The sequence below is a fragment of the Ictidomys tridecemlineatus genome, chromosome 7, assembly GCF_052094955.1.
Source record: "Ictidomys tridecemlineatus isolate mIctTri1 chromosome 7, mIctTri1.hap1, whole genome shotgun sequence".
Classification (NCBI taxonomy): Eukaryota; Metazoa; Chordata; class Mammalia; order Rodentia; family Sciuridae; genus Ictidomys; species Ictidomys tridecemlineatus.
Window position 1 is genome coordinate 194,885,583 of NC_135483.1, and position 19,797 is coordinate 194,905,379.

Here is a 19,797-nt window from a genome sequence, read left to right on the forward strand (position 1 = left end):
TAATGTACGATTTCTTGTTCCACTGGAGAACTTTATACCAAATATTTTGACTGCAATTTGATTTTTAAAATAGAAAACTAGACATAACTACCACGCTTACCCTCACATCCCATATCCACGCCCCCCACCCCAAATCACGCTCACGCTGCATCCACCCATCCACACGCACCAAGCAATCTGGAGATCTTGGGCATATGGGTGTCACCTCACTGCCATCTGCTTTTACTCTAAGAAGTGTGTGTTTTCTGGTTCACAGAGTAAATGCTGACCAGTTCAGAAAATACCAACACCTTCTGAAGCCGCCCTCTGAAACATGAGCCCTGCTGACTCGGCAGGTGCCTCTCCTGGGCACACACCTAGCTCTCAGTGTCCCCTTCGCTGAAGTCATGCTAGAATTCCAAACCCCGAATTTCTACCTTGAGCATTTTTGCATCATCAAACGCTAGTCAGAAATGTGTTTTGTAGTGTTGGTGCGGCACAGCACCGTCTTGTGTAAGGCCACCATGATTCACTACACACCTGCTCTAGAACACGAGAATTGGCCATTTCCATTTTTTTTTTTTTTTGGTATTAGAAAGAATATGGCAGAGAACTATTCTGCAGCCAGATCTCTGTTTCTGATGATGTGTGAGGTTGGAAACAGAAGTCAAGGTGGACATGTAAGTATTTTAAGGCTCTAGCTGCACCTGCTCCCTGGCCTTCAGAAAGGCTGGGGCAATGTGACGGGCTTGTCACGTTGCCAATGACCCTAATTGTCAAGCCTTCTTATTTTGCCTAATATGACAGATACAACTCTCCCTGTTCCACCAGTGTTAGGATGTAGATTTTTCACCACTTAATGGTTCTGAAATTAGGGACGGATGCATCTTACAATGAAGGGTGTGCTTTGGTTTATTTAGAAGCCCTTTTTTCTCAGTGGCCCCTAAAAATAACAAGGCATCTCACAGTTGAGGACATGGGAGATTCAGTGGACTACAGGAGCAGCTTGTTTAATTTTTAGTTTGCAAGTAGCTGAGATCCACATAGAATCACTTCAGTATAATTCAATGGCCCAGTGGACATTTAAAAACATTTCAATTATGGGGAAAAAATACCCACATGACTTAAAATCTCCTATCTCGACCTTGCTTTAGTGTGGGTAGGGGTTAAGTAGGGTAAACTAGTTCACGGGGCGCTAGGACCTAACCTGCACACAGAGCCTGGATATTTGATGTCATGTCCACTGCCCCAGGGCCTGGCAGCCACCACTCCATGCTGTGCCCGTGGCTGTGTCCATCCGGATACCTTGGGGGACTGAAGAGTGGGGTATCTGCCTTTGTGTGACTGGCTTATTTTGCTGGACACAGTGTCCTTAAGGCTCACCGCTCTGGCATGTGTGACGAACTTCCTTCCTTTCCATGGCTGAATACTATTCTACCCAGTGAATTTCTAAACCAGCAGCAGGTGCCAACCCACCAGATTCTGGTAGCAACCCCAGCCACCGAAAAGCAAGGAACGGGCTGGAGCCCGAGGGGGACCCCATCTAAACATCGACGCTGGCTTGTTTTTAAAACGGCAAGGTGGAGGAACCTCGAGAACCGGGTCATAAAATCAAGGCATCTGTGGGATCCTGCACTGCTCTGGTGTGACTTCCTATGTTTGTTGAGCAGGAAGCTCTTGATTTGAGATTCTGTGAACACAGGGACACTGTGTCCTTCACCCAGAGAGTGGGTGCTTCCACGTTGCTGGAACATGGACCTGATTCCTTCCTCCAGCGGAGTACCCCAGCACTGACCAGAGGCAGGCAGGAGGGGAGAGCCGCGGGGGCAGGCAGGAGGAGCCTCACGAGGTCAACGAGGCTGCACTAATGGACTTGCTGGGTCAGCTGTCCCTTGAGTGGACTCTAGTCGTCAGGGAAGGGATGCAGATGAGGAGCTGAGACTTACACACAGGCAGGCGAAGACCCCAGCCCCACGCTGGCCCAAACTATCAACTCAGTCTCCCCTCTTCCTACCCGTGGAGTGGCCAGGCAGGGACGGCCAGGGAAGACTCGGTTTCCTGAGTGTGCTGCCTAAGAACCAGGTCCTGCCGACACGCACACTCACCATGCCCAGGAATATCATCTCCTCTTCTCTCTCTCTCTCGGTCCTCTTGGACTGGCAGAAACCCCTCCAGACCTGGGAGGAAAAGCAGGACCACCTGTTTAACACTGGACAGAGGAGACCTGCCACACACTCTCTCCTGCCTAACGGCACCTTCCAGAGGTCACAGGATCAGAGACCCCAGGCGGCACACAGGTGTGGTGACGGACTCTTTCTGTATGTGATTGTAGGCCAAAATTTTTGAAAGGAAAAAAAAAATCACATCACAGAAATGAGCGATTGCTCTCCTGTGTGAAGTTCCTCTACCTGGGGTTTCTCAAGAGAAACTTCTCGATGGCAGGAGTGTGGGGCTAGATCTAAGGGTGGCACTTCAGAGTTTCAAAAGAAAAATTCCAAAGGAACACGGGGAGATACAGCCCGGAGGCGCCCAGGACCCTCGGCTCCAGCTTCCACCTCCATGGGTACAAAGCAGAAACACTCAGCTGTCGGAGGAGAGCCCTGGGGCCAATCCTGGAAGGGACGACACTGTCACTGTTCTGTCTTTAGGGATGGTTGCTAGTGCCAGGTGGCAAATTGTCTATGCATGAATATATTTTTAAAAATCCATTAAGGATTTATGTCCTCACTGAGTTTTAGCAACATTTTTCCAACAATTGTGAGTGGTTTTTTAAAAATATTTGAATAAAATACTCTGTGTTTAACACTTATTTAGAATTTTTAAAAATTACATATGACTTAGTTCCCAGTTTCCCCAGGGTGATCATTAACACATCTTCCTGGAATTTACCAATGGAACCCAGTTCTACCAAAGGTAGGACTTGGGGATTCTGACTTTCAGCACTCACCCCCTGAACTGGAAGGATCTCTACCTGCGTAGGATGCTCCCCCCAGCTCTGGGGGCCCCTCGTTGGTTCGTACCTTCTGGATGCGGAGTGCGGCAGCCCCCGCGTCCGCCACCTTCTCCCCGAGCAGCCTGGCCTGCTTTGCTCTGTATTCCTGAAGGTATATCTGCTTCATGAACAGGGCTCTCAGGCGGCCCTGCCGCGCCCGCTCAGCAACCTGGATTAATTTAATAGCCTCTTCGAAGGGCATGCTCTTTATGGCTAATTTCTAAAAATAATAACAACAACAAAAACCAGAATGAGTCAAGGTTTAAACACGTCAGAACTCACCTGCTTCCTCCCAACACACCCTGCTAATAGCCCCACGGGGCAGCGTGCGGAGGCTCCCCGAGGCTCTCTGTCTGCCAGCAGGTTAGGTACACTGTCATGCTCTGCCACGTCATGTTGTGACCCCAGATTCAAGGACCGCAGATTTCCTCTAGCCTTCCAAACAAAATAGTAACTCGAGCCACCATAGTTTAACTTGGCCGGGAGCGACACTAGAAATGGAAGTGATTCAGTAACACTTGAAACTGCCGCCAATACTCCATTAACTCCATAGTAGAAACAGACGCTAAAGACACAGCACTAATGTGAGATGTGAGTCTTAAAATGCTGGGTCTAAACCAATCACAGACTGACCTAGTGAACGTGGCCAATGCCAAATCATTTCAGGAGCATTTAATTTTACATATGAAACATCTTCCAGGACTCGTAAGTTTGCATTTAAAACATCCAAATGTGGTGACAAGGGCCATTAAAACAAAAAGTCCAGGGCTCAGGTGGGGCATGTGGTGACAAAGTCAGGCAAGTGGCCAAGACATTTTGGAGGGAAAAGGGACAAAAGCAAGGGCTCTGGGGGTGCCCAAGGGCCCCGTGAGCTCTGAGGGCTCAGGGCTGAGGGCCACTGCTGTCCCAGGAGCAAGGGAGAAGCGGTGCAGGTGGCCTTGCGGGGGTGGGGTGTCCGTGAAGGGATGAAGGCAGAGAGGAGGCCACTGGAGGCAGAGAAGCTGCAGGCACAGGTGGAGTCCCCTCCAGGCCTCTGGGGCAGTGACACGGTGACATCAGGGCCTCAGGAGTGGCTGCTCCATTTGTCACCAGGAGTTACAGTCACTCTGTGTTACAGGGGGAGGAGGGGCGCAGGAAGGAGTGAGGAGGACAGGGACCTCACGGATGCCCCATTCTTTTCCCGCGGAGCTCCTCAGAGTCACTGAATCACTGTCCAAGGCAGGTGCTTCTGGCCACTCAGCCGCTAGGAAAGCAGAGGCTGAGACGGTGGAGTGACGTACGCGGGTGGTGAGTGGGGCGCCTTCTGGAGCAGGGACCGACCCTCCTCCCGCTAAGCCATCTGCTGCCCCTCAAGGTGTCCCCAGGAATATGGCTGCCTACGGGGGAGCCCATCCACACCCAGGTCCTCAGGGTGGGGATCTCAGTGAGATTCTGCAGCTTGGCGTGTGCGGGGGGCACACATTTCCAGTAGTGAGCTTGGCGTGTTAGAGGAGAACGAGCATCACCGTGGTGGTCACGGCAGAGGACCCCTGGCCAATGTCGGTGGCCTGCACATTTCCCTCGGGCTCCCAGCTCTCCTCCCACACTTTCACAGCCAGTGCTGAGGAGCTGTGTGCGAGGGATGTGTGAGGTCTACCCAACACGACCAAGAGGACTGAACACCCGGGAGGCCCCTGCAGCGGGACTGACTTTTAAATGTAGAAAACGGATGACGATTTCATTTCTCCGAGTTCCCCTCTGGGTATACACCGCAGGCATCTTGAAGAAACAGGCTGCTGACAGTGAGCTTGGGGGCTTGTAGGACAGCGAAGGGCATGCAGAGGTTGTGGGGGGCCTCGTGGGGTGCTGAGCCAGGGTGCACTAAAATGAGGCCAGGGTGAGGCAAGCACTGCCCGGGGGAGGTGGAAGGGCTGGCCACAGAGGGGTGCTGCACAAGGGCAGGAAGGAAACCTCCCCGATGTCGACCCGGCACAATCCAGAGGGACACTGGGCAGGAGAGACAGCAAGGGCCTGGCTGTCATGTGTAGTGCAACGCGTCCAAATCCCTTCCCCACTTCCCTCACAAAACCCTGGGTCAGTTCTGAACTACATATGGCTACTTGGGGCACAGGGTTCCTCTGGGGACTAGATGATGTCCCAGTGCTTCATTCTGGCAGGTGCAAGGACAGAAAGTACAGACACAGGGCCCAGGGCTGGAAGGATGGTGCAGGACCCCCATGCAAGTTGGCCTTGAAATGACTTCAAGGAATTCACAGTACAGAGGAGGGGCCAGCAGTTTGGGAGAGGAGCACATAAAGCGAGATCATCTGTATCGAGTTGGGCTCTGCAGAAGGGGTGTCATGGTGACAGGAATGTATGTCAGGGAAAGAGCAAGTCCTCTGCAGCTTGGAGCTGGGTTGGCTTCACCCCTCTCCAGCCCCACCTTTGCCCACCATCCCCAGAAGATCCCTGGAATCTCCCTAGGCACCATGACCCAGGTGGCAACACCCAATGGGGCCCATTTGCAGGGAGACCACAGGTGCCAGCTGTTGCCGTTGTACCCTGGTCTTCCCCGGCCATCTCCATGGGTCACTTGTACTGCCCCAGTTTGGATGGCCAATTGCTGTCTTGCTGCATGAGCCATGAGGATCAGCCAGGGGAACAGGGCGCTGAGTTCACAGCCAGCAGATCAGTGACATGCATAAGTAGACATCCCAGGAGGCGGACAGGCAGGGCCACGTGCGAAGGACTGGCAGAGAAGGACTGTCCCTGCCCCCAAAGGAGGCTTCACGGAGGGGTAACTGCAGAAACCCAGAGAAGGTGGTGGGAGGTGACAGCAATTGGCCATCCAAACTGGGGCAGTACAAGTGACCCATGGAGATGGCCGGGGAAGACCAGGGTACGACCGCAACAGCTGGCACCTGTGGTCTTCCTGCAAGTGGGTCCCTTGGGTGTTGCCACCTGGGTCATGGTGCCTAGGCAGATTCCAGGTGTCTTCTGGGGGTGGTGGCAAAGGTGGGGCTGGAGATGGGGGTGAGGGGGGTATGGGTTGAGAGCTGCCTGGACCCTGCTCTGGGCTCTCTGGGGAATCTTTAAGGGTCTTCTTTCTCTTTCCCACATACGACTCATGCCAGGAGATGCACGTGCCACTCAACTTGAAGTCATCAGAGGTCATGAGCATTTGAGAAAGCATCCATCCTGGTTTTCAGGTTCCCGGTGAGTCACGTTGGCACTTGACCATTTCATAGGAATGACTGCCCGTTTTATGTGAATGCTGGCTTCAGCTGGGTGGACCTGAGAAGGCCTATTAAGATGAGCTGATAATCAGCCCAGTCTTAGGGATCACAATTTAACCAACAAAGCATCTTATTTTGATCTCTATATTTAAGCCCTTGGAAAATAATGATTATGTGTCACCAAAAATACATCCCAAAGTTACACAACTTCTTATATGCTGCACATAACAATGGGAGGGGGTAACTCTCCTCAAATTAAAAACAATCTGCTTCTCACACAATAGGGAGCTAAAGAAAGAAACAGAAGTTATACAGATTATTAGGAAAATTGTTAAAATGATACAAACCATGCTAGTTGCGTCTAATCCACTGTCAGCTAATATCTGAGCAAGGATTTTCTTTCTTTCTCTTATTACTTCTATTTTCTCCTTCAAAAAATACTTGGGGATGGGAATATCCAACTGTTGCTAGAAGAGGAGAAAAATAAGCAAAAGAGCACTTTAGTCATGGTACCAGGACTCAGAGCTCGTGAAAATGCACAGTGATGATGAGCAGGTGAAGGGGCATGGTGTACTGCCCAGCTCACGAGGGAGACGGAGAGGCCCTGGAGTGCAGAGAAGCATCACTCCCAGGGAGACCTCCACAGAAGGAATATCCTAGCTACAACCTCAGGAATTCACACCAAATAGGCCTCAAAGAACTCATGATTACCTTATGAATTTCTTTAAAGAAACATAATATTCTCTCAGTCTCTAAGATAATTATTCAAACCAGGTGGGTCGTAGAGGTCTTTGAATTAAACCTAATAAATTATAATTAGCACCACTGACGACTGGTATGCAGAAGACCATAATCTTTTCTAATAATTTGGTTTTATTTTTACCTAAGTTACCTCACTCAAAAATTAGTTGTGAAATTAGAGGCTCTGGGTGACTGTACCAGTCAGAAAACTTGTTTTTGACACAATCCGTCTGAATGTCTATCCTTCACCTGTGTGAAGAATAATACCAAATATTTCAAACTAGTAGAGGTCAAATAAATACTTTCGAGTCCAAGTTCAATGACGAGGAACACAGAAGTCTATTCAAGGAGGTGGGCTCTTGGCCCAGTGAGAAGGTTGTCCCAGACCCTGTCCGTCATGCCTGGCTAATTCCAGGTAGACCAGCTGACGGGGCAAGCCAAGGTCATGGTCTCTAGGGTTAGTTTCCCTTTTTTTTTTTTTCAAATCAGGGTGTGACTCCCCTCACCCCAGAGAATTCTGGACAGGAATTCTCCTAAATAAGCTTTAAAGCCTAAGGGGTATCGTCTTTAGGACTGAGAAGAACCGATCCTTGGAATTCTGGAAGGTGGCCACAGCTTTTGAACCCCAGGCTTTTAACAGGCTAACGGAGTTTGGGAGGTGATCTGGGGGTGAGCACCAGGGCCCAGGGGGTGAGTGTGCCCTATGAGGGAGGGCAGGCAGAGAGGAATGATGGCACTTATACATCTAACGTCGGGAAGTTATTAATTAAGAAACATGTACGATGCACTGTTCCAAATTCTAAGGCAAAAATTTTATTGCCATGACTCCATCTGGCCCATTTGGGACCAAAAAATCATAGTGAGGGTTTGGCGGTTAGGACTTGACAGCAATGGATCATGGAAGCGAGGCAGAGGTGCTGGGGGTCCACTATGGCCCCTTTTAGGTGCAGATACCCAGCCTCAGCTCTCCACGGAGTGGATCCAGGACACTGCCAGTGCCGAGGTACAGAGGCCCTCTCTCCTCGCACACCCCTCTGTGCTGGAGGACCTAGAGAGAAGGTTCTAGAAACAGGCTTGTGGATAGTTTGGCCCAAAGGGGACACTTCTGGACAGACTTGGGGACCCCATGGAACCAAGGGCAGGCCCCTGGGAAAGGCTCTGCTGCTCCTTCTGCTCTCTGCTGTCTCTGGTTTCCCTCTTTCTCGCCAAGAGCATCTCCCTCCACTCCCCAGAGCACCTGGCTGACGTGCTCTAACCCTTAGACATCTACAGCTCAGACCTCGAGATGGAAGCTGGTCTGGCTCTCTCTGAGCTGGTTCACAAACTCCGAGGACGGGCCTGACTGGTACAGCCACCCAGAGCCTCTCAGTGGACTGGTCACCTGTGATCAGGGCACAGGGTCCGACTGGACAAGCAGCTGGGTGCTGGCCAGCAAAACACTGAGAGTGATGGGCTATGTGAGTGACAGTCACAGAGGCCGAACTGCACAGGGTGCTGGGTGGCTGCACCTGAAATGCACGCAGTCCCTGGAGCTGGCTCATGGTCTTCCGACTGTGCTGCGGCTGCTGGGCGAACCCCTGGCTGCCTGTCACCTCCCACCACGAAGGCTTCCTGCTGCTGTCTGCCCTGTGGGATGCTCCTGGTGTCCACTGGCTTCTGCTGTGACAGCAGCTGCTCCTGGCCTTTAGGAGATGACCAAGGCAGAGAGGCCCATTGGCTGTGGACAGGGGAGAGACAGAAGCAGCCCCACATAAACCCCATAAACCCACTGGTCCCTGCATTTAGGGGCAGCACTTATTATATTTCTGAAGTTAAATTTGTAAATTTAATGCTACTTGACCAATCGGATTTGAGAGTAGGGTTGAAGAACCGCTTGTTTCACATTTATCCTAGGTCATTCACATTTCACCTGGTGAGTAAACCCACCTGCCTAAATCCAATGGTTTAATTTAGAAGCTTATAGATGAAAGCTATGGCCACACTAATTTAGGAATGTTCTTCAACATTTTTGTTGATTTCAGTATTTTCTTTAGTCCATCCTGATAAAACTGACCAACAAAACTAAGGGGGTACCTCCCAGAAAGAAGCATGACGCTTTGGGAAAGCCAAAACACTTCCAAAGCAAAGAAACACTGCACTCCAATGTAAAAATCGAACATTTTCTCCTTTTGGTTTTATTCTGTGGAAACATTCCTTTCAAAATGAAGGGTAAGCTCATAGGCAAATAGCTCCTAAGTGGTGGGCGTCCAACGGCCCTGCACACCCAGCCAGACAGAACACCAGCAGAAGCCCTGGGTGGGGGTCAGCAGCAAAGGTCAGAGGACAGTGGCCAGGGCTAACTGCCCAGAGGAGGGGGTAGGAGCTGCCAGCAGGGAGAGGCGGAGGGGAACTTCCTTGGACCCAGAGAGCAGGGCACACTCAGGAAGACTGGGAGGGTCTGTGTTCCTGGGTTTGTGGCAGGTGGGTCCCCTCTAATCCCACGGTCCTGGCCCACACCCCATTCCTAACAGACCAGAGGATGGTGCAGACTCTCACCCTCACCAAGAAGGAAGGGGACTAAGACTCAGCGGTGACGGCGTTTAGGTGTGAGTACACCAAACGAATCCAGGACAATGTGTCCACAGGGCCTGCGGAATATCGGTAGAGACCCACACACCTTATTAACAGTGAGAGGAAAATAAGAAGAACCAACAGAGTACTCACAGGGGCCAACTTCAGGTCCTGTAAGATATCATCAAAGTAATGGAACTCAGACAACTCCAGCTCCACCATGTCGTTCTTCAGCTCCAGGATGCGCCCCATCGTCCCGTCCAGGATCTTCCGGATCAGCAGTCGCTTCTGTGGGTGGACTATCTGGTCGTAGACATTCTCCAGGTTCCTGAAGATCTGCACATACTTTATGTAGAAGGTGGCCAACATCTGGAAGATGTAGACAGGATTCTTCTCTTGCTCCACCAGCTTCTGAGACTCTTTATCAAGCAAAGAATTGAGGGCTTCTTGGGTCTGGTGCCACATTTTATTATACATTCTGCGGGAAGACACAGGGTTCAGACAGGTGAGCAGATGAGAATTATTTTGTCAGGAAAACATACTGCCATCTGGTCTAAGAAAATAGAACGCACAATCAGGTGTGAGCTCGCAGAACGTGGCGGCTGCAGGCTGTTTAGACAATAAAGTCCTGTATGGATGTACATGTGGTTTTTAGATCTGACCACTGCTATTATTACAAATAAGAAATTTTAAAAGTCCTATCCTAAATGATATAGCTGTTCCTCACCATAATGTGAAGCCAGTATTATTATATTAATGTAAATGATAAAATGATTGAGGTCCAGAATGGTTCACTGTTTGTCCATATACATAGTCGATGGGGTATAAACTACAGCAACCATTTTGGGAAGTCATTCAACTTTGTTTTGTAAAGTTAAGCATGTGCAGACTCTATGAATGATCATATTTGCAGAGAAATTTGTAAATGTGCATTGAGGCTATTTAGAGCAGTATTTTTAAGGTTCTTTATTTGTGCACTAGTTATACATGATAGTGGGGTTCATTTTGACATATTCATACATGCATGGAATCTATTTAGGGCTATTTCAATCCTCAATCCTGCCATTTCCCTCCTCTCCTCCCTTTCCTCTTCTCCTTCCTCTACTGGTCTTTCTTCTCTGTAGTTATTGTTTTATTAATCAGTGCTTTATAGGTATCCATAAAGGTGCAATTCCCTGGGGTAGACTCACATATGTACATAGCACAGCTGGGTCCATTCATTCTGCAGACCCTCTTTTCCAGTCTCTCTTCCCTCCCCTTCTACCCCCTTCCTCTGCTCCACTCACCTCCCTTCTATTTTCATGGTATCCTCCCCTGATTTTGCTCCAGCTTCTGTATATGAGAGAAAACATTCAACCCTTATTTTTCTTGGCTTATCTCACTTCGTATGATGCCCTCCAGTTCTGTCCATTCACCAGCAAATGCCATAGTCCCGTTCTTCTTCGTGGCTGAGTAAAACTCCATTGTGTGTCCATACCACGTTTTCTTTATCCCTTAGTCTGTCCATGGGCACCTTCGCTGGTTCCATAACTTAGCCATTGTGACTTGTGCTGCTATAAACCTGATATGGCTGTGTCACTGTAGTATGCTGGTTTAGTTCTTTTGAATAACTACCCAGGAGTGGGACAGCTGAGTCACATGGTGGTTCCATTCCTGATCTTTTGAGGAATCTCCATACTGCTTTCCACAGCGGTTGCACTAATTTATAATCCCGCCAACGTGTATGAGTGTGCCTTCCCCCACATCCTCACGGGCATTGTTATTGTTCGTATTCTTGATGGCTGGCATTCCAACAGAAGATGAAAGCTCAGTGTGATTTTGGTTTGCATTTCCCTGATTGCTAAGGATGTCAAACATATTTTTCATATATTTGTTGGTCAATTATATTCCTTCTTGAGAAATGCCTCTTCAGTTCTTTTGCACATTTATTGAGAGGATCATGTGTTTGGGGTGTTAGGTTTCTCGAGTTCCTCACATCTTCTGGATACTAACCCTGTCGGGGGAGTAGCTGGTGCAGATCTTCCCGTTCTGCAGGCTCTCTCCTCATGCTCTTGTTCTCTCTGCTGAGCAGAAGCTTTTCAACTTGATGTCATCTCATTCTCATTTCCTTGGCTTTAGGGGTAATGTTAAGGAAGTCAGTGCCTGAGTCAAAATGCGGGAGTGTTGACCCTGTGTTTTCGTCCAGCAGTTGGTCTGATTCCCAGGTCTCTGATCCACCTAGAGTTGACTTCTGTAGTGATGAGACACAGGGCTCTTGTCTCCTCTTCTACATATGGATGTCCAGTTCCCCCAGCACCGACTGTTTAACAGGCTATCTTTTGTACAACAGGTTTTTGGAATCTTTGTTGTGTATTAGGAAATTATCTGTGAAGCTCAGTCTCTGCATCTCCTATTCCATTCCCCTGGTCCCCTTGTCGGTTTTGGTGCTCATTCATGCTGTTTTTATTACCAGACTCTGCAGTAGAATTTGAGATCAGGGATGGCGATGCCTTCAGCGTGGCCCTTCTTGCTCAGAATTGCTTTGGCTACACTGGGTCTTTTATTCTTCCAAATGAATTCAGGACTTTTTAAAATCTAATTCTATGAATTATATCATTGGTATTTTGATGGGTATTGCACTGATCTCTATATGGCTTTTGATAACATGGCCATTTTGATAATTCTGCCTATCCACAAGCATAAGAAGTCTTTCCACCGTCTAAGGCCTTCTTTAATTTCTTTTTTCAGTGCTCTATGACTTTCATGATAGAGGTCTTTTACCTCCTTGGTTAGATTTATTCCCAAGTATTTCATTTTTTTGAGGTCCCTGTGAACTGAACAGTTTTTCTGATTTCTTTCTCAGCAGATTCATTATTGAATATAAGAAAGTGATTGACTTTTGTAGGTTGGTTTTTGTATCCTACTACTTTGATGAATTTATCAGCTCTAGAAGTCTCCTGGGGAGTTTTGGGTCTCCTACATATAGAATCATGTCATCAGCAGATGTATAATTTGACTTCTTTCCCCATTTATTACCTTTAATTTCCTATTCTTGTCTGATTGCTCTGGCTAGAGTTTCAAGAACTCTGTTGAATACAAGTGGTGTCATAGCATAAACAGAGATAACCCAATGTCCCTCACCAAAAGGGCAGATAAATGAATTGTGGCATGGTCACCAGTGGCTGTGTATGTCACACAGAAGTGGAAACTGGTGAGTGGACGAGAGCTCAAGGCAGCATCCACAAGCGTCTGAAGCTCAGTGGACTGCAGCGAGGCCTGGGCTGCTGGCCTGCTCCAGCCAGGCCCTCTTGCCTCATGCTGGGGTTGAGAGGTGGGGAGGACGGTGAGGTGTGCACAGTCCCACTGCCTCCCTGGCAGGTAGCAGAGGGCCTCCCTCCTCCTGTTGCCACCTGCTGGTTTCCCCAGACTCTGTCCACGCCCTTGTCTGGCCACTTACCAGACCCACTCAAGGTGCTTGCTTGTCCTGTGGCACCCTGACCAACACAGTCATGGTAGAGATGAATGAGGGTCCAGGTCGGGGTGGGTTCTGGCTCTTTTATATTCAAGAACAAGACAAAGTTGGACTGGAGGTCCATGGGAAGGGACTTGCCCAAGGGACGGGGTGACAGGCCTGTCCCTGGTTTCCTTGGGATGAGGGGAGTGGCTGTCTGTGAGGTGTTCCAGAGCTCAGTGGAGAGGGCGGCCCCTCCCCTGGCGGGGGAGTGGAGCAAGAGGGCTGAGGATGCTCGTCCTCCTGCCTGCCTGTCTGGATGCTCTTCCATGCTGCCCTGAGCCTGGCCTCCAGACTCTCCACAGCTTAGCCACCGGCTCCCACTCAGGGTGGGACAGTTCACTCCTTGCATAATCAGTGGTTAATAATTATGTTACTGGCCAACGGCAAAAACGGCCCTCAAAAGGACAGTAACAACAAAGGCAAACTCAGGGCAAGTGGATCACAACCACGTCCCTATTCTCAGCCCTCTCAGAAGACCAGGGCTCCCCCTTGCTGAAGAGCTGCTGCTTCCTGGCCCCAGGTGTGCCCAGGTCCACCTCCTCTGACTCTCCCTTCCTGCCTGCCCCTCCCTGGCATCTCCTGGTACCTCTCCAGGCTCTCTACATTCCCCTTGACCCCTGAGCTCACAACCTTGTCAACCCTTTACTGACCCCGGAGGCAACAGTGCAGGTAGACACACCGTCCAGTCACCTGGTTCCCAGCCCTCGGTGGCTCAGTGCTGCGCCCTACCTCTGCTCCCTCTGCCCAGGCCCGCCACCTGCTGTCCTTCCAAAGCGCTCCAGACTTCCCTGCAAGTGAGAAATGTTGCAGGAATTGCTTGTTGAAGCACTGATCACGTTGGGTTTTTTCATCTTCTTGGCCAAAAGTTTAAAGTGAACCTTGATGTGAAAAGTGTTTCAAGGTTCAGGTGACAATGATGGTGACTTAAGTTTTTGTACTGTGAGCCTCTGTTCTGCGTGCTTTACATACAAGAACTCATGTCATTCTCACAATGTCTCTGTGAGGCAGGTAAATCATCGCTCCAGCATGCAGATGAGGAAACGGAGGCACGGAGAAATTATTGCCCCAAATCATAAATATGAACATAGGATTTGTACCTTGGAAGTTGACTCCAGATCCTCCGCTCTGACCACCAAACTTTCCACTTTCAGTTCATCAGGAAGGAAGCAAATGAGGGTGATCAGATCTGGAGGACAGGTATGGTGGCCACCACAGGAGAACAAAGATCAAGAGATTCAAAACAGCAAAACTCTTTCCCCCTCCCCTAGCACCCCACTCTGCCACCCTCCCCAGCACCCCACTGTTAGGATGCTGGATGCTGCCCCTGGTGCGCCACCTCCAGTGTGTTCAAGCACAAGATTTCTCAAATCTCAGCAATGTTTAGAAGTTGATAGTGAAAGGGCATTCTGCCAGATGGCTTTACTATAAAAGGGACCATTATTATGGGAAAGTTAGGATTTCTTTAGGGTGGGACATTGAACTCCTTGCATAATCAGTGGTTAATAATTATGTTACTTACTGGCCAACGGCAAAAACGGTCCTCAAAAGGACAGTAACAACAAAGGCAAGGCTTACAGTTGTCTAAGTCACCCGGATATGCTGGCCTCTGCTTGCCACTCTCAAGAAGACAAGCAGACAGGAGAGGGCAGGAGGAGGCAAAGCCATCGCCTCAAAGATGACCGCAGGCTTTGCACACAATGCCCAACAACTCATCCAACTCCACCTGGAGGACTCAGAGTCCTGGGGGTGTGAGAAGTGGAGTACGGTCTTGGCTTGCCAATACCCAGACTCGAAGAATCTGGAAGGGACAGCCACCTGCTTTGGTCACTGACCTCAGAGGGCACACAGGCCACATGCATTGAAGGACCCTGCACTGTAGCATAGAACCAAAAGAGTGCTCTATTCATTTTCTGAACTAAACAGGGTTTGGGACAACACGAGGTAAAGCACAGGCTGATCTCATCTGGAACTCGGCTCTGAAGCCCCACTTAGCAAACAGAGCACAGCACCACCCCAGAAGCCTCCTTCTCTGACCAAGGCCAAGAGCCCAGGGTGCCCGCAGCCCATGCTGGGGGCCCCAGCTCCTCCGCAGAACGGTAAGACCCTGGCGTATTCCCATCAATGCTCAATGAAGTTCGACTCACAGTCCACACGTGCGTGAGAAGCCCCCTCACAGGCCCAGGAGCAGGGTGACCACAGTGCTTCATGGACCAACGAGATCTCCTCCAGAGCAATGCGGGGGATGCTCCTCAAAATGGAGGAATAATTTTTTAAAAGGAATTATACAAGGACTCAACTATAAAAGATGTTTAACACCACCATTTGTGAATGAATTAAAATCCAAGGAAGTCATAACAACAACAACAAAAAGTCAATCAGCACTGCAGCATTGAAAGACTTAGACAAAACCTATGCAATCCAAATGTGGAGAAGAAAATGATAAAGAAATCCCATTCCCAGTTCCAATAAAGACCATTCACTTTTTAAGAATTACCATGGTGGGAGCCACATAAGGCCTCGGGAATCAGCATTCTAGAACGGAGAAGGTCAGAATAAGCAGAAGGTGGTGTCAGGTCCTGCCTGAGGAGATAAGATATGAAGGCAGCAGGTCTCGAGACCGGCTTGTGGATTTGCCAGGAATCTAGTGACTACACACTGAACACAAAGTAAATCTAGTCATGAGTCCTAACACCGGGTGGGGCAGACAGGGAAAGATAAAAGGTATCTTATCAGTGTCACAACATTTAACTCACCAACACAGTAAGGGAGCCGCCACCCCAGGAGGCTGCCTCCAGAGGGTGCAGGAGGGAGGCTTGAACCCCACAAAGAGCAAGGGCTGAGGGGACTGCTGCTTTCCCAGGGACCCAGGGCTGCAGCTGCTGTGGGCAGGCCCGGCCTGGAGCCCTGCTGCAGCTAAGGGCACTCACGCAGGTGCTTGCCCAGGGGTCAGGCGGCAGGCAGTTCCCCAGGCCACTGCAGGGCTGGCGCTACCTGGGACTTCTGGCCAAAGGCGTCTGGTGGCTGGGCCTCCCAGGTCCTGCCATTTGGGCTGAGCCTTCTTCTTCCTCGCCTGCTGCCTTTTGAGAGCCCCTGTCTGAAGGGACCGGGCACCTTCACCTGGGTTCCTCAGCTCTGAAGGCCTCCATCTCCTCCACCAAGCCTTGTTCTCCAGGAATTGACTGTGGCTTCTGTCTTCCTGTCCAGACCCCTCCATGTGACTCTTCTCCACATGGTGTTGGGGGGCCACCCCATCACTCACCGGAGTGCCAGGGGCCTGCCCATCGTGCCTCGGTCACAACAGCCTATGGGGCCTCCAAGACCCAGCAGGAGCTCAGTGCCCTGCAGCTCTGGGAAGGTCACGAGGCACAGGGCCGTGACAAGATGCTCTGTAGCAGGGCATCGCTGAGACGTCATTCATGTGCCATCGAATCCCTTCTCAAGTGCATGGTTCGGGGGTTTACGGTCTGCACCAAGTGTTGGGCAAACACCACGCCTCCTAACTCCAGGATGTTGCCATCACGCCAAAAGACAGCCATGCCACGCAGCCCTCCCTGCCTAGGCCCCACTCCTCCCAGCCCTTGGCCACCTTAAATCTCACTTCTACCTGCGGTTTCTTGACATTTCATGTCCAGATGTTTTAAAAAAAACCTTTGTAAGCTGAACGTGCTGTCAGTAGAAAGTGCATTTAATACCCTAAATCAGAGCTTGCTAGAGGGTTGACTATCCCCTTCTGGTGGCAGGGCTGACAGGAGCCATGCTCCAGGTGCTACCCAGCACCCTTGAGAGATGTGAACCTCATATCGCCAGCCTGGGAAAGGCTCAAATTTAAAATGAGAAGCATGGCTCATGCTGGACGCCAATCACTTCCACTCCGCGGCAAGGCTGAAAACAAAGTGGATCCACCAGAGTGGGATGCTGTGCGCAGGGCCATGTGACAGATGGCCCTTGTGACTGGCTCCTTTCACAACACAGCTTTCAAAGTTCACCCACGTGCCATGCTGTAGCACGAACCAGAATTTCATGCCTTTTTACTGCCAAGCAATTCTCCACTGTGTGGCGACCCCGCAGGGTTCTCTACTCAGCCACACTGGCCGCTAAAAACAGGGCCGCAGTAAGCATTCAGGCACAAGTGTTTGTGTGGATGCATGTGTGTATTTTCCTGGTCTTGGCAAGGTGATTTCTCAAGGTGAAAATGCTAAAGGTTTAAAATAGAAACCAGTCGCTGTGGTACAAGCTTGTAATCTCAGCCACTAGGGAGCCTGAGGCTGTAGGAACACAAGTTCGAGGCCAGTCCCAGCAATTTAGCAAGGTCCTAAGCAACTCAGCAAGATTCTGTCTCAAAATAAAAAGTGCTGGGACGTGGCCCAGTGGTACAGCGCCCCGGGCTCAATCCCGTGTACTGACAGAGAGTGCTCTGGGATTCAAGAGACTCTACCACGAGGGCGTCCATGCCAGGCTGCCACCTCTCATCCTGTGCTCACGCCTCCTTGAGTGGCAAACCTAGATAACGACACCTGCTCAGAGGGTCACTGTGGGACAGCACAAGACATGCGACAGTGCTCCTGAGACTTTACATGCACTTGGCAAAGGGAAGGCAGCACTCATCTGTGGGACTCAGCATTTTGTCCAAGTGTGGTGGTTTCCAACATGGCCATGAGGCCTAGAAGTGCAACAGCCTTTGAAGTCAGGGGGGCGAAGACTGCTGTTTCCACCAGGCAGCCTGAGTATTCAACTGCACTCAACAGGTTCCAGGCCAAACTCCTGATCTCCCCCATCCCCAAACCCTGGCCATCCCGTGCCCTCTGCTCCAGTTTCCTGGCCTAGAAGAGAGGGCTGTCACAGCAAGACTGTGGCTGGACTGTGGCTTCGGGGCCACACCTTCCACCTGCTGCATGAGCTACTCGCCTCTGCACCTAAGCTACGGCGAATGGAACCCTAACAGCCAACACTGCAGAGTGGCTGTGGGGGTGAGGACAGCTGCTGTACTTCAGGGACTTTGAGCAGTGGTCCCGAGTCCGCAATCCATGTTTGAAATGACTTGTTTCCCAACAAGGAAACTAGGGCAGGGCTGTGCCCGTGGCACATGCTAGGGACGGCCTCTCAGGGCCTCCACCAGGGACCGTGGAAAGCCAAGGAAGGGAGCTCCTCAAGGTCTTTCTTGATTGAGGCTTCGGGACCTGGGCATTCACACAAGGGCCCATTTATCACTGTGGATTACCAACAGAGGTTCCTGGACCTCAGGGGCACCTGGGGCCTGAGTGAGGACCTGCTGGAGCTCCTCTTTGGGTGGGGGGATCTAAGGGTACCACACTCCCTGTCCACAAGAAGCTGATCCTCCAGTCTCAGGCACATCTGAATTTGAATCTGTTACAAAGGGAAAAGAGGGAAGGGCAGTGGAGAAGAGCGGAAAGAGGAGACGGAGGGGAGAAGACAGGAAAGGAGCTAGGCAGGCCACTCCTGGCTTGGAGAGCCCCGGGGCTGGGGCACCCGCTGGGGCACCCACACTTACGCGTTCGACATGGCTGGCGACTTCCCCTTTCCTTGGCCCACCGGGAACTCTGCCTTTGCCTTTGGAGGCTGGCCACTGCGGGCCCCGCAGGTCGCGGTGCTGGGGAGGGTGGGAGCGGGACAGGCCCTCACTCCAGGCAGGGAAGGGCGCCGGCGGGAGCTGTGGCCGCAGCAGGCACCCAGCGAGCGGGGCTGGCAGGCTCCCGGGAGGGCGCCTAAGGCTCGGAACTTCCCTGGCGGCTCCGCGGCTCGGGGCTGTCCTAGCAACGGGACGCTGCGCCTGCGCAGTCCCTGGCCGGGCGGTCTCCGCGGCAACCGCGCTGGCCCTCAGGAGAACGCGGGCGGGATGCTCCGCGGAGCCGGCCACCGCGCAGGTCTGGGCCGCGCCGCCTTCGGGTCGCCCGTTTCCATCCCGCCGGGCTCCGCGGCCCGGGCGCAGGTCCCGCCGGCGCTGACCGTGGGCATTCCGCCCCTGATGCGGGCGTGGCCGCCGTTCCTTGCTCACTCTACTGGGCATCTCTTCTGGGCCCGGTGCAGACGCTGCCCTTCCGGGCCTCAGTGACCACGACTGAGGGCCGTGGACGCTGGTTATTAGTGAGTCGCCACGAGCGCTCTCCTGGCCTTCGTTAGTGACGACTCTGACCGCAGGTAGAGTCTGCGGTTCCAGGAACGTGTCCCGAGCTAATGCAGGGGAAAGAGCGTGGGAGGTCATTGCATAAAAATGACCATGAACCTGGGCCGCAGGATCTCTCCAGCCATCGCTACTTTCAGGTCCTGCAAAAATAGAAACTGCGACATCCCGGCTGCGCAAGGCACTCAGAAAGGAAGCCCAAGAGAAATTGTTCACATGATATTTGAACAAATAAAAGATCTGCCAAGAGCAACCCATGTTACATAGAATAAGATAGAAAGAAGCAGCATATTCACTATCGGAATCGAAGACTTTAATAAACATGGAATAAAAAAGGATTCATAGCTTGGTGAGACAGGTGAAGAACCAAATTGATAAAATTTTTTACATGTGTTTCATATTTTAGAATAATAACACGAGATCGATTTAATAAAATGAGAGAGTAGAAAACAACAGAATGAGAAGGAAAAGATTACATGCCTAAGGAAATCAAACGAAAAGAAGAAATATTTCAATACAGAAAATAAGTTAGAGAAAGCAAGAAATAGACTAATCAAAACTTAGTTGGATTCCTGACTTTGGGCTTGACTAAATGACAGTGAGTAGAGTAGAAAGATGAAGACATTTAAGTAATTATGAAAGGGTTAGTTGGTGTTCCTGAAAAAGAGACTTCAACTTGAGATTTTTT

At 50.8% G+C, this 19,797-nt stretch overlaps 1 protein-coding gene across 4 annotated transcripts in view; it reads right to left on the minus strand.

Annotated features, from left to right (window-relative positions):
- The window catches only part of Drc11 (dynein regulatory complex subunit 11), a 124,991-nt gene extending 106,069 nt beyond the window's left edge, over positions 1–18,922 (minus strand). Inside the window, exons 1-5 of one of the 4 annotated variants that reach the window (XM_013359121.4) lie at positions 18,480–18,921; positions 9,631–9,955; positions 6,534–6,653; positions 3,000–3,191; positions 2,085–2,156 (exon numbers count right to left, since the gene is read on the minus strand). In XM_013359121.4, the coding sequence (XP_013214575.1) occupies positions 2,085–2,156; positions 3,000–3,191; positions 6,534–6,653; positions 9,631–9,955; positions 18,480–18,490 (720 nt within the window). In that variant the 5' untranslated portion in view covers positions 18,491–18,921. Of the gene's footprint in view, positions 1–2,084; positions 2,157–2,999; positions 3,192–6,533; positions 6,654–9,630; positions 9,956–14,067; positions 14,169–18,479 lie in introns of those variants that run through there. The other 3 variants (XM_040268057.2, XM_040268058.2, XM_078018294.1) reach the window with 3 other exon arrangements.
- Between the last annotated feature and the right edge of the window lie 875 nt (positions 18,923–19,797).